We start from the raw sequence: 14,427 nt of genomic DNA on the forward strand, positions 1-14,427 counted from the left end.
CCCCACAACCCAACAACAACAACAAAATAGACGTTGCTCTTTCTGCATCTAAAAGCCCAGCTGCACGAGCCGTAATCTGTGGCGAACGCTCGTCTCCTTATGTAAGTGAGCACCGCAAACAGGGCTGATAGGTTTCACATGGAGGCATCCGACTGACGCAGCCTCATGCAGACCCTCCGATAAAGGCGGGCGTCTGACAAACAGGTAACAGCGAAAGCACTCCGTGTTCCCAGTCTGACTCACTCACGGAGAGAGTCGGCGACCGATACAGACGTGAGTCAAAGAAGAGGAGTCTGCGCGGCGAGTGGGCTCATAATTACCAGGATGTGGGTGAGGACGATCTTGATGAGCGGCGTTCCAGAGAGGTTGACTGACAAAGCTGGCAGCGGCTCCACTTTGAGAGAGATCAGGCAGCTCGCTACCTGGATCTTGTGATTCTTGTAGTCAGATGCTTCATTAATCCTGTCAGGCAAAAAAAAAAAGACAAAAGACAAAACACAGATAAATGACTTTTATTGTCGCATTTGAGTTAAAAGGCATAGTTTGACACTAAGCTCGTCTTATGTTGAGAAATGACTGAGGTGCAGCTGTTTTGGTGAAATCTTGAAAATAACATTATAATATGTTACAAGATCTTGCATGACCCATTAGCGCTTAGAGTATGAGATGTGAATGACTCTCAGCGACTGCCGCATCAAATTTTAGCTCAATATCTGTAAAACTGGCTGATTTACAGTACAGTTTTTGTGTTTGCTAAGGTTGATTAACTGCAGCGGCCATCTTCAATTGATCTGACTCCAAAAGTAGTACAGTAGAACAGTAGTACTTGTTCCTGAGGCCAGAGCGGCAGCATTCAGATTGTACTTTGACCGGCTGTATATCCAAGGAATCAGACTGACAACCAGTAAAATAGCAGCAGTAGCTTTTTCAAGATCATCTTAAATTGGACATTTGGGAACAAACAGCATCAAGATACGCAAGAACCTTCTCAGAAACGGAGGAGCTCGGAGGCCGGTTCCAAAGGTCTTCCAACAAGCCACCGTATATTTCCCCTTTGCCTTTAATTTTTCTCCAAGCAAAAAGAAGGGGGGGGGGGCAGATTGCTCAATCGCAGCTTCACAGTGTTTGATAAACATAATTGCTGCAGCGAAGCTGGAACGAGCTGATCCAGTGATGTGACAATAACTGAGAGGGTGGTGGCGAGGAGGGGGACAGATATGCTGCTCTAATAGCAGGATGTATCAGTCGGTGGACGTTGAGTGCTGAGATGAGAGATAGGCAAAGAAGGACAGATAAGCTCCTGGCTTTGGCTGCTCTGAGGTCCAGGAAGCTCAGGCGCCAGTGGACGCGGTTCCCACAGGAAAAGTGTCGCCCCGCCGTCTTACCTGGTCTTGACCGGGCTGATCTCTCTGTAGTGCTTGTGCATGTTGTGGTAGAAGAGGCCGACGATGGTGGTCTGTGCTAGAGAGCAGAAAACACACACACACACACAGGTTGAGTTGTGAGAAGAATGTACAACGGGGCTGCTAAAATGCTCACAAAGAAGGGAAGTTAATTAGCGCGGCCTCGCCAGCGCACACCGGGACGCTAATGGAACTGGGACTCTCACAAGGGTGAAATGGAGAGAACCATAAATACACGGGCGCAGGGGAACGCTTATGAAACAGTTACATGACTTCACCGAGGGTCTCCAGGAGGTCTGCCCCCCCCCTCCTATCCCCTCAACTCCCCCTCCCCAGATCTGACCTATCGTTCAGCTGGGTCCCATCACAATGCTGCAAGATAAAAAAAATAAATGAAATAGGAGGAAATCCTTAATGGCCTTGTTCCTCCGTTCAAAGGCCTTCCAACTGATCCCCGCTGACAAGGACAACAAAAGCTGCTTAGGTCAAAATATGTGTGAGGGTTGATGGAAATATCATTTCAATAGAGTGCCTCCTTACAGGGGAGTGTGGTGTGCTCATTGTGTTTGTTCTGCTCTCCCAAGAAAATGTTAAAATAAGGAAAAAAAAACACAGCAGCCTTACACGTCGAGGTTTTACATCCACTGGGATTAATTTGGAGATAAAACCAACCCTCTGAGAACTTCATACCACCAAATATTCAGGGCTATGAGTTCTTTTGGTCCAAGCTCTTGTGTGTCAAGCAATAACAGCTATTACGATACTAGTCCCTAAATAAATTCAAATCAACAGTTTTTTAAAAGTATTTGAATTCCAGAGCGCTGCATGGAGCATGAAGTCAAACAAAGTGAGTTTTTAATGCTCACAGTAATTGCTCCTCTCCCTCAGTCTAATGCGTGGGTTCACTCTTTTTAATGATGGAGGACAGTGGAAAAAGTAGACGCTTTCTTTATTCTTTCTGTTTGGAATAAAAGGGCAACAGACAACACTGAAATCATAGGTGGAGTTTCTAAAAAAAATACCATAAAGCTACATGAACCCTTTCTTAGCACTCCTGAGTCTCAGTGAGTTATATTTTTATTTATATAGCACTTTAGAAGCAACAAAAGAAGCACCAAAGTGGTGTACAGAAAGGAAAGAATAATGCAAATGATAAACTAAAGAATTAACAAGAAAATTCTTCCTTAAAAAACAATCAGAATATGAAAAAAACATGGTTAAGCTCTACTCAAGGTAAATACCAATAAATAGAAGTGGGTCTTTAAAAAAGGTTTCAATTTTTTTAAAGCTCTGAGCAGTTCCTATATGGAGAGGCAAATTATTCCACAAATCAGGACCTGCAACGCCTGAAAGCACAATCACCCCTACTTTTTATTTTGGGATCTAGGAACATCTAATTGATTGATCTAATTGTTTGACTTAGGTGTTCTGGACGGAGTGTTATGATGTAAAATATTCCCGAAAGATAAGAAGGGGGCCAGACATTTAAGGGCCTTAAAACCTAACAATAAAATCTTAAAATTAAGCCATCAACGGGCGGAAAGCCCATGAAGGGAAGCCAGCGCTGATGTTATCTGCTCATGATTCTTTCTTTTCGTAACACTGGTGAAAGATGAGCGACAGCGTTTGGTGACACCTGTAAAGAGAGGACTGATCTATTTCAACTGTTTATCAAATTTAGAAGAGTTACCAAAGACAACAGAAAAGTTAACAAAATAAAGTTAATATGTTCCTTGACCCTCCCTCGACCCCTATCCATTGTTCTCCTCGTCCCATTTCATCACTTTCATTTAACTCTTTTCAGGTTGGCTACATGTTGCGTCATTTTCAGCAAAGATTTTTCCAGAGGGCTTAACAGAAGGGGTCCGATCCACACCCAGGCCTGTTCCATATTGTCAGAACATTCTCCATGCAGTCAATCCAACGCTCCAGACCTTCCCATTGCTTGCATCCTTTATTCATACCAAAATCTACTTATCCATCTGGGGAGGTCTTAAGCTGCCCAGGATGCTAAAATCTAAACAAAAAATTGGGAACAACTTTGTGTGACAGTCTATTATAAGCTTTATAAAGTTATCATTTTTTTATTTTTTAAAGGCAAATATATCTGAATATCATCTGCACAGCAGTGGAATGAGACGTAATTTCTAGAAAAATGGATCCTAAACGCAGCACGTATCATGAAAACAGGACTGGGCCCAGGATGGAGCCTTGTGGAACGCCACATATGCCGCAGGAGAAGAATCTATATGATCTACGTATATGAAACTCTTGTTTGTCAAATATGGTTCAGTTTAATCGTTTATAGGAAAACAACTAAACAATTTTCTCTCAGAAGCCCCCCGGATGTTCTGAGCTAAAAGACATGCGAACACTTACTCTGCACAGAAAACGCCTCCCCAGGCACAGAGATGTAGCTCTTTCCTTCTGTGGGGAAGCGGTAATTTGGCAAGTTGAAGTTCTGTGACAATTTCATCAGAGAGTAATCTGTTGGGGTAAAGAAATGAAGAGCTGCTGAGAAAAATAAATTAGGAGGCAAAAAAAAGCAAAGGGTGGAAAAAAAAATCCCCCCCGACTGAGTTAGAGCACTGAGCTGACTCATTTCTGACCTGCAACTGAAGATGTTCCACCCAGGGAAAAGATGGAGTTCGAGGTGCACTCGATGTTCGTCACCATATGTTCCATCACTCTGTCCACTGTCTCGATCAAACTGCTGACCACCGGGGTGGACTGCTGCTCAACAACACACCCAGGAAAAGTTCACTGTCAGCTGCGTCATCATCATACACACATGGAATCATATTCCAGACATTTTCTGTTGCTTCCTTTCACAATTATAAACTTAGTTTGTGTTGAAACGGCATCTGACTTAAAATTAATTTTACATGAAGCATTTACCTGGAATGATTATATTGGCTCACAGCTTAAGTTTAAAGAAAAACCATTTAAATTAGACAGCTTGAGTCACAAAACAGAAGTTAAAACACTAGAGACATTAAATTTTTTGCAGTGTGAATGCTGAATGAAATTTGATGAAGCAGCTCAAACTGAGTTGTTAAAGCTTGAAGGAGCAGAGCACTAGCTTAAAGCTAAAGAAGCATTATGTTAGCTAAGAGCTAAAACTAGCAAAATGCTATCTAAATGCTTCCTTCCTTCGGCTGCTCCCTCCTGTATGCGTTGCCACAACGAGTGAACTCACACGGAAGATTTGGCAAATGTTTTTTTTCTGGATTCCCTTCCTGGGAATAAAACCACAAGTGGCACTTTTCTCCTGACTGAGCTGACCATTGTGATACATGAATAGCTAAATCAGCACAAAGTTTGCAGAAATGTTTAGATTGGAAAAAACGAACACAGATATAAAGGAATAAAAAACAGAAAAACGACAGCGTGAACGCTGAATCAGCATTCTCACCATGAGATAGACAGATGATTATGGTACGCCTCATTTACTGTAGTTCACCTGTAAATATTCTGAACCAATACCTTGACTGGCTTTAGTAAATTGTGCAACGCACACTGTAAATACTTTTCATATTTGACAGAAACATATGTTTTAGATTGACCTTTAAAAAAAAACAACAACATGTTTGTTCTGAGCATGCAGGGCAATGAAACCACAAGTATATTTAAATATGAGAGCATGGAGATTGGAGCAGGGTGAGTTGTACAGGACAGGAAGCTGCCAATTTACTTTGAAGGCATTGTGTTGTAAAACCCTTTAAGTCCTGGAAAATACGCTTAGCAGCACTCTGTTTGATTACAGATGGTAATAACGTGCAGGCACACTGCCATTTACTGTTACTGTTTTAGGCACCGCTCTTACCAAAAATATGCAGCGTTTAAAAACTGCACCGACTGCCTCATTGCCTTGGCTTTAAGTCAAATGCTATATTTTGTCATGTTTGGACATTCCACAGCAACAGTGTGAACTCATTTACCTCTGGCAGGCCTGGGGAGGACAGAACTTCTTCCACACTTTTGAGAAAAGCCTGGATGGAAGAAAATGGACATCATGGAACGGCTGCATCATGTGCACATGGGTGGGCATTGTGTCTGTGTGTGAAATGGCTTTCGAGACTTTAACGTGCTCCAAGACCTGTGTGAGGTTGTTGGCAGTGTTGTGAGGAATTGTCCCATTGGACAGCGCCTTGAGGAAGTCCAGCACCGGCATGGTGTCCTGGTTCTGGGAGCGCTGGGCCACCTCTCGATGCCTGTTGACGACAGGAGGACTCTCTTCGGTGGCTCTCTGAGAAGGCAACAAATCAAATGAAGTTTGTTTTTTAGGAGGCGGTCAAAACAGCACAGAGTCCAGCACAAATTCCCAACTAAATCACTTATTTCCTTTAGTTCAGAATATCTTTTCTGTCTATTTGAATAAACAGGTCTCTCCACATGCGCTCTCAGTATTCTTCTTCCTGTTTGTTGACAAAAGAAAACAATGTCACAGTGACAAATGATGTGTTTGCGCTCATTCAGGCAATATCTCCGGTAATATCTGGTCATTTCTCACATTTTTAGACGGTGCTGCATTTACAAATAAAACCTAAATAGTTCATACGTGTGGCACGCAGCTTTATTTAGCCATCACAATTTATCTTGTTGCTTTAAAAAAAAAAAAAGCCTAGGGCTTTTCGTGCCAATGTTTTAAGATAATCCTATTTTGACAAGTGATGGAGTTCCAGCCTTTTTGGTCAAATCTTGTCTGCACGCAATAGCTCAAGATCTCGCATGACCTGTTAGCACTCAGACTATGTGGTGAGGATGACTCTCAGCTACTGCCGCATCTGATTTTAGCTCAGTGTTTGGAGAACTGACAGACTTAAAGCCATTTTCATGTGGGGCGGTCAACTTGAATCAGGTTAACTCCTAAAGTTGTCCGGTTGTACATGCTTTCTGAGAGTTTCATAAAAATCCATTACTAGTTCATGAGTATTTTGGCTAACAGACAGACAAAGAAAGACACACACACACACACACACACACACACACACACACACACATATATATATATATATATACACAGACAAAGGCAAAAACATTATTGCCCACCTTTCAGCAGCTAGCGATGACAACATAAAGCCAGTTTGCACACTTACAGCTGTGGACGCAGTTGATGTGATTTCCTTGAAGTTTCTTAGAGTTGTGGAGGAAATTATATCCTGGCCTAAAGAGAGATAGAAAAAGAATTTGTTTGAAATGAGATGAAAAACAGACTTTAGACCTTTACGTGTGCATTTCCCCAGTTAAGATAGCTTTGTTATTTTGGTTATTTTTGTTATTTGGTGCTTTATTGAACCTTCCCAGGGCAGGCTGCTGCGCTGTAGCTGGGTTTTATCAGCATAACGCTTCCACTTTGACTCCATCCCCAGTCATAAAAGAACACACTCCAGATCCAAAGACTTGCAACTTTCACAACACACTGATAACCAGCCACACAACACGCTGCCTCCAGCACTTGTCCAGGACTAGCTTTTATGTCTTTGCTGTCATTTGGTTAAAAAAAACAGCCCTGACAAACTCCCATATGATGGCCATGTTTGGATGTGTGTTAGGAATGTCATCATGAATAATTTCTGCTCTTCTTTTAGCTCGGTGTAACATTTTATAGGAGTGCTTTAGAGACGTAACAAATGTATTTTTCTGTAACAATAACAGTCAAGCTCTTTGCGTCTACAAATAGCCTGTGGAGCACATTGCTAGTGGTAATAAAATCAGAGAGGGGCTGAAAAAAAATGCACTTTTTAAATGCTTCACGCATTACATCCAGCCGAGGGTCCATTGGAAATACTTCACACATGCTATTTTCCTCAAAAGATCTGCGTGATTTATGCAAACCTTAAAAAAGATTTAGCCCCGTTGCAAAAACGAGCAATTCTTCTTGCCTCGAACGAGGTGAAATGCCCTAATTTGGATTATCGCTCAACAGAAAGTCGGTATTTTGAAATTCTCATAAACGTCGATTGAATCTCCATTTATGGCACTCCGCTGACCAGAGGAGATCGACGTCACTGAAACAGTCGCGAGTGTGATTGCCTTGTTCTCACATGTTGTAACTTGTCACGTTAAACTGAAATGATCGGCCTCCTGGAAATTTAGCACGCCTCCGCACTTCAGTGGATGCTTTAAAGGCAGACGCGTTTGAGCTGTTGGACTGAAACTGAGCGGAGGTGGAGTACATTTCAATATAATTGTTGTGTGTGCGATGTGGTGGCGGGAAGGCTGGAAATGACTTTTAAACATCCCCCCACCCCTCCGACTTCCTCAGGGTCAAAACAGGAGGAGACATTTTCACAGACGTGACAGGAAGAAGTTTCCAAGAGAGCAAAACGTCCTACCTATAGCTGCGCTGTAGTAGAGCTGGATCTGATGAGGCGAAAGGGCCCTTTCCCAGATGACGAACTCGTCAAAAGCCCCCGTCACATAGTGACCATATTTATTGTTGTTGCCCGTTCCAATGACAAGGTTAGGGTAAGGGTCGCCGTAGTTTCCTGAGACGTTGCCGTGTGAGTCTCCAGCAGTGAAGGTCCCATTAATATAAACCTTCAAACCATCCTTTTGGGTCCAGGTGAACAGAACATGGGTCCAGTACGGACCTAATAGAAAAAGCAGAACATGAATAAAAAAATAAATAAAATAAAAAGTTATAACTCAAGACAAGTCCAGTTAGGGTGCATCTAGATAAGGGACAGAAATGGAAATTTACTAAGACAGCTACATCATGATAAAAAAAAAACATTAATAATGCTTTAGTATATGTCAAAAACAGATTTCAGCCGTACATAGATATAATATTTTTTGGATGGTGGCGCAGTTGGCACAGTTACCTCACAGTGCAAAGGTTGCAGGTCTGAATCCTGCGTGTGAGCGTTTGTATGCCGGTTGTCTTTCAGCGGTCCAAAAACGTGCAGCTTGAGCTAAACGGAGTCTAAATTGACCTCAGGTGGGAGTGTGAGCGTGCCATCGACTGTCAAAGAAATCACCTCTTCCAGCCGTTGAGAACTGAAGCGAGGAGGTCTCGTTTTTATGAGGTCTGACATGTTTTTTTTTTTTCAGTACCAGAGCCTGCACACTATGGATGTGGGTGTTTTAAGTCTTGCTTCATCCGTCTCACTTGATGATGTTGTCACATGACCTTTCTTTTTAGGCAAGAAATAACCAAATCAACTAAAGGTATTAGAAAAATGATTATACGTGTACTTTTGTGTTTTGACAAGGACAATGTATACCTGTTTGTTAACATAGAGGGGGAGGTGGGGACGTGCACCTTGCACTGGAACTTTCTAGAAATTTCACGAAGGACTTCATAAAACAATGGCCCCAGCTGTAAATGCTTAGTTTTATTTATTGTTGTGTGTTAGACACATGTTTCTGAGGCATATTATTCCCAAACAACTTCATCATTCAAAGGACAAAGAAGCAACCAAACAATAAGCAAGTCCCAAAAGACAATATATTAAGTGTCTCATGACACATCTGTCTGAAGAACACGATATATTTCCACTTCTGGTCCCAATGGAAACCACATGTGTCACTTCTCAGCTCATTCCCTCTCGCACACAGGAGGATGTTGACTCACATGGCACCTCAACAATCACCAAATCAGCTTCTAAACCAGTGGTCTCCAATCCTGGTCCTCGAGGGCCACTATCCTGCATGTTTTACTTGTTTCTCTGCTCCAACACACCTGATTTGAATCAATGGGTGATTAACAGGCTTCTGCAGAACATGAAGAGGTCATTTAACCACTGAATCAGGTGTGTTGGAGCAGGGAAGCAAGTAACACATGCAGGATAGTGGCCCTCGAGGACCAGGATTGGACACCCCTGTTCTAAACTTTTTTGTTACAAATGGAAATCGGCGCTCCGACAGATTTCGAACCTCTGCCCTGTCTGCTACGACACACCTTTGACTCTCTGAAAATGAGCCCTCAAATCCAAGCCGAGTTGTGCCGTTGCAGACAAAGACTTCAAGTGACCTCAGCGGAAACGCAGAGACGACAGAAGTCACTTGAATAGGAAACGCTGATTGGTAAAAGCTTCATGCAACTCTTAACCTGACACGGTTTACTGCATTGTGTCGAAACAGATGGACAAATCACTTCATCTTATTTACGGGACATTTGTTTTCAGGAATAAAATCGAAACAATTGGTTACGCCTTGCCTTTTAGTGGATTTGGTATTTTCAGGAATCCCAATCATTAAGCGTTTTTTTTTATTTTTTTTCTCCTCTTTTTGAAACGGGACTGCATGTCATACGCGACGCATTTTATTTCGCATTGTTGCCACGGAGATATCTGTGAAACGTGCCTCTGACTTGCAAAACCAACTGCGGCGGCATCTGGTGTCAGTTACGGCTGAACCATAAAAACAATTACAGTTTGAAGTTAAAGATTTGCAAAAACACATTCCTCATGAATGACCAGTGAATAATGTAACTTAAGTGACTTTGTGTTTAAAAAAAAAAAGAAAAAAAAATGTGAGTTCATTCATAACACCTGGAACTGGAATCTTGGCCTTCCATCTGCGGTTGTTTCCTCGAGTGTAAATCTCCACGTGTCCCACCAAAGGGTTGGTGAAGACTGAGAAGCCGTTGGAGATGACTTTCCCTCCGGAAGCCACCGCAAAACGGGAATCTCCCTCAAGGTTTTTCCAAAAGAAAGAGAAGGTGATACCTGCAGAGTGGTTCAAAAGCGGAATGAATATAGATGGCGCATGAACACGCTGCTGCTTGTGTTCTCACTGAAACCAGGAGGATAGAGCACATCTCAGTTCTAAAATTCTTCCACTGGCTCCCTGGAGCTCAGAGAATAGACTTTAAAATACTTCTGCTAGTTTATAAATCACTGAATGGTTTAGCACCACAATACATTAAAGATCTGTTATTGTATCAACCTTCCAGACCACTCAGGTCTTCTGGTTCTGGTCTACTCTGCATCCCCTGAACCAGAACCAAACATTGAGAAGCAGCATTCAGCTTCTATGCACCACAAATCTGGAACAAACTTCTAGAAAACTGCAAAACAGCTGAAACACTGAGTTCCTTTAAATCACGGCTAAAAACCCACCTGTTTAGAGTTGCTTTTGAACCATAATAAATGGATGTGTACTGGTATCTCATTTGGTGACTGTATGTTATTGTTTTAATGACATTTTAATTTTGTGAAGCACTTTGAACTGCCATGTTGCTGAAATGTGCTATACAAATAAACTTGACTTGACATGAAAGTGCGCGTTTGACGGCGGGGGGCGCTCACCCTCGGGACCACACAGAGTGGGGTCGCTGATGCACGAGTTCTGGTAGCTTCCGAAGTGAAGAAAGGTCCCGCCGTTATCGCCGTTCAAAAAGATGCCTTTGTTGACCATTCCCTCAACAATGTCTGAGGCAGAGCAACAAGCAGACAGGACTTTTAGCGAAAATGGAAACAAAACGGAGACCTGCTTTTAGCATTTAATACACACAGTTTTGAGCATATTCTAATAAAATTAGCTAAAACATTCAAAGTTAGCTTGTTTGTTTTGGCCCCTAACCTTGTAAGTTTAGCTCTTTTGAAGTGGGAGACTACGAACAGTTAACACCTTACCTGTTGCAGATAGCTCTTTGAACGACCTCTGTTTGGAGGAGCAGATTAGCTGTTTGACCAAACAAACAGCTAATCCAAGCAGGGCCCAGATCAAAGTAGGCCGCTGCCATTTTAAAACACCTCCAGTCTCAACAACTTTACACCAATTAATATGAACTCTATTTCTTTTGCTTTCAAATGACATGCTTATTTCAGCAAAAATACTACGAGGCTTGTGCAGGCGATGCTCTTGGCTGTACCAAAAGTGCTACAACTGGCTTCTGCTGCTGCTTTTTGCCCTTACAAATCGCTGTAAAATGGATATAAATGACTCTGTAAAGCAAAATTACAACAATCTAAAAGTTTATAGTTTGAATTTGTGTGAGATTTTTGAATCTGGAGCTGTTTTAAGATGGCAGCCACTTACACCAGCTGTTAGTGCACGAGTTTGGTCAAAACTGAGGACAATCAAAGAGCTTCCTACAGCAGGTAAGACAATAACTGTCCTTCACCTTTCCGAACTACCTCAACAGATCTGAACAGTTGAAAGATTTCCTGTCTTCTTCTTTTTTTGTGTGTGTGTGTTTTATCAAATCAACAGAAATGTCATGTTTCCGAACTGGTTTGACCAAATCTAAACTACAAATCCAAGAGCTCCTCATTTCATCCTGCGGGAATGAAAGACCATGTGGGCAGACAGGTGTGAAACGCTTAGTTCATCCGTGTGCAGACAGACATGTGTGATGTAGAAGGGAATTTGATGGGTCCTCACCTACTATCGCAGAAATGTTAGTGTAGGCAGAGTCATTGGTATACACATAGGAAGAGTTATGGGAAGGAGGGAGCACAGTGTGGTTGTGGATTCTGAGAGCTGGATGGGAAAACAGACAAACAGACAAACGGTAACTGACTCTCCACAGACGAGAGAGGAGAACAGCGGGAGGGACGTGCTGCGCAGGTATGAGACAGAGTGATGGTGAGCTGCGTGCTCGGCGGCAGAGGAAAACTCAGGGTGACAACACACATCATGCTCACGTCTATACCCGATCCCTCCCCAGCTTTGAAAACATTTCACCGAGGATGCAAGGACAACATTTCCGCAAACAAAAGACGACTGGCTTTAAGTCCAACGCCAAGTTAAACTAAAGGATGAATAGAGTAGGGGTCCTCAAACGGTCCAGATCCAAACCCAAACAAATCTTATCTGGGCATTTCAGTAGAATGATATTATATACAATGTTTATGTATATACTTGCACATGTTTTTTTCCCTTATTTATAGTAATTCATTTAATGCAGCGCAGCTTTTCTACAGTTTATGGTAACCCATTTTATGTGGCGTGGCTTTTATCTTGTTTATGGTTATTCATTTTAGATAGTGTGACATTTTGTTAATTTTTTTATATATTTAGTGTCATTTATTTTAGGCAGAGCTGTTCTCCCCACATTTATGACAATTCAGTTACAGCAGCGCAGCTCTTCCTGTATTTATGGTAAATCAGTTTAAGCAGTGCAGCTTTTTACAGCACGGTCATTTACAGCAATTTGTTTTGGCCAGAGCAGCTTATCTAGGAATTCCGGTAACTTCATTTTATGCGGCGCAGCTTTTCCACAACTTATGGCAAATCGCTATAGGCGGCACTACTTTTCCTGCGTTTACGATAATTGCTTTTAGGTGGTGCAGCTTTTCTATAGTTTAGGGTAAATCATTTTAAGCCTGAGCAGCTTTTTTTAGTGTTTACGGTAATTCATTTTAGGTGGTGCAGTTAATCTACAGTTTACAGGAAACCGTTACATTTACAGCATGTACAACAATTAGGTTTAGGCAGCCAGCTTTTCCTGTATTTATGAAATTTAATTTTATGTGGTGCAGCTTTTCTACAACTTATGATAAATTGCTATAGGCAGCCAGCTTTTCCTGCGTTTACGATAATTACTTTTAGGTGGTGCAGCTTTTTAGCATTTGTGGTCATTCCCATGTCTGGCCTGCAGTTTATCTCTGCAGAGGGAAGCTGCCGACATACGCAGAAGTACAGGGCTGAACCTGCTGAGGTTTAACTGAGGACCCCTGGAATGGAGTGTCGGTTTGCATGTTTAATCAACTTTCACTTTAGGTGAATTATTACCAAGAAGATATTTACTCTCTGGCTACAGTTTGAACTTCGAAATAAAAGGATAGGAGTTGAGTGGGACATTCAAAAAGACAAAAAGCACAATGACAGTGGCCGCAGCGTGGAACTGCGAGTGATTCTCAGGAACAAATCTCCACTCATACTTATGTTCGTCCCGTTAACATAACCCGGCCGATTTCCGATCTGGTCCCACAGCTCGTGGATTCCGTCCACCTCATCCAGCGGCCAGTAATGGGAAGCCGTGGCCAACACCTGCAGGCCTGGACAGAGAGGACGCAGTCAGGCAGAGAGGCCACAAAAACAGGGACATCGCTCCGAAGTCACTGTACCAGAAATAAAAGGGTCGGTGATGACGAATTGAACAACTGCAAAATCAGGTTGTTCTGATTAATGAGATGTAAACAGTGACATCCTTTGGCCTGGATGGAAACGGATCACAGTGTCCCCCTACCCCCCAAATTCAATAGAGTCTGATGATCAAATGATTTGAGGTGAAGCAGCACAGAAGCAGAACAAGTAAAAAATAAAATTAAAAAAAAAAAAAACATTTTCAAAACTGCTCACCCGGATGCTTTTTGTTCGGCAGCGCTCGAGCGTAAACCTGGAAGAGCAAGAAATGGGTCGACTTCAACGTGGGGAAACTGGAGGATGGGTTTCACCACTCGTGTCTCGTTGACTTACCCTAAGACAGGAGAGAAGCGCCACGAGGAGACGAAGTTTCAAACGCATCTCCATTGCTCTTAAAAAGTGTATCACTCTTTTTTTTAAATATAAAAATAAAAATAAAAATCAGCTCAATTCCCCACAAAAAGGTAAATCCAGCTGGGTTCACTCATGGTTCCGAGACGATCTGATCTGTCCATGTGTCCAAACTAAAAAGACAGTATTCTAATGAAAAGGAGTGAGGCTGTTGTAGGAGAGCCAGTTCAGAGAGGGAGGCAAAGAAAGGTTAAAGGTCGCCCTGTCATGGTCAAAAGATCCGAAGCCGCCGCTGTGATCCGTGATCCGTCAGGGAAAGTTGCTGATTTGTTGGAGTTCCTGCAAGGAGTGGAGGAGCTCAGAGGAGGCGCACCGAACTGGACCGGGCTCAGCGTGGGAATTACAGAACGTGATGTCATTTTTTTTTCTTTTTGGACCTACTGAGGAGGGGCGTTCGAGCTGTGTGCGTAAATGGCGCGCCTCCTTGCGTAATTGCAGATTTCGCAGGCAATCGAGTGAGCTCAGGATTCTTTTGCTGTCCAAATAAACATGTGAGAAAGTGACCAAGCGATGTGGTCGGATCATTTGTTGAGGTAAATTGAGTTGGACCTCGTGTGTGGAGCGTTGTCTC

At 42.5% G+C, this 14,427-nt stretch overlaps 1 protein-coding gene across 2 annotated transcripts in view; it reads right to left on the reverse strand.

Annotated features, from left to right (window-relative positions):
* Positions 1-14,311, reverse strand: part of adgrd1 (adhesion G protein-coupled receptor D1) — a 36,919-nt gene extending 22,608 nt beyond the window's left edge. The window contains exons 1-14 of one of the 2 annotated variants that reach the window (XM_017435301.3): positions 13,779-14,311; positions 13,662-13,698; positions 13,241-13,357; positions 11,739-11,837; positions 10,661-10,783; positions 9,902-10,078; positions 7,742-7,999; positions 6,503-6,570; positions 5,503-5,652; positions 5,345-5,395; positions 4,013-4,136; positions 3,783-3,890; positions 1,386-1,461; positions 321-462 (exon numbers count right to left, since the gene is read on the reverse strand). In XM_017435301.3, coding sequence (XP_017290790.1) covers positions 321-462; positions 1,386-1,461; positions 3,783-3,890; positions 4,013-4,136; positions 5,345-5,395; positions 5,503-5,652; positions 6,503-6,570; positions 7,742-7,999; positions 9,902-10,078; positions 10,661-10,783; positions 11,739-11,837; positions 13,241-13,357; positions 13,662-13,698; positions 13,779-13,832 — 1,584 coding nt within the window. In that variant the 5' untranslated portion in view covers positions 13,833-14,311. The remainder of the gene's footprint in view (positions 1-320; positions 463-1,385; positions 1,462-3,782; positions 3,891-4,012; positions 4,137-5,344; positions 5,396-5,502; positions 5,653-6,502; positions 6,571-7,741; positions 8,000-9,901; positions 10,079-10,660; positions 10,784-11,738; positions 11,838-13,240; positions 13,358-13,661; positions 13,699-13,778) is intronic. The other variant, XM_017435302.3, reaches the window with a different exon arrangement.
* Between the last annotated feature and the right edge of the window lie 116 nt (positions 14,312-14,427).

Source organism: Kryptolebias marmoratus, linkage group LG1 (genome assembly GCF_001649575.2).
Source record: "Kryptolebias marmoratus isolate JLee-2015 linkage group LG1, ASM164957v2, whole genome shotgun sequence".
NCBI lineage: Eukaryota > Metazoa > Chordata > Actinopteri > Cyprinodontiformes > Rivulidae > Kryptolebias > Kryptolebias marmoratus.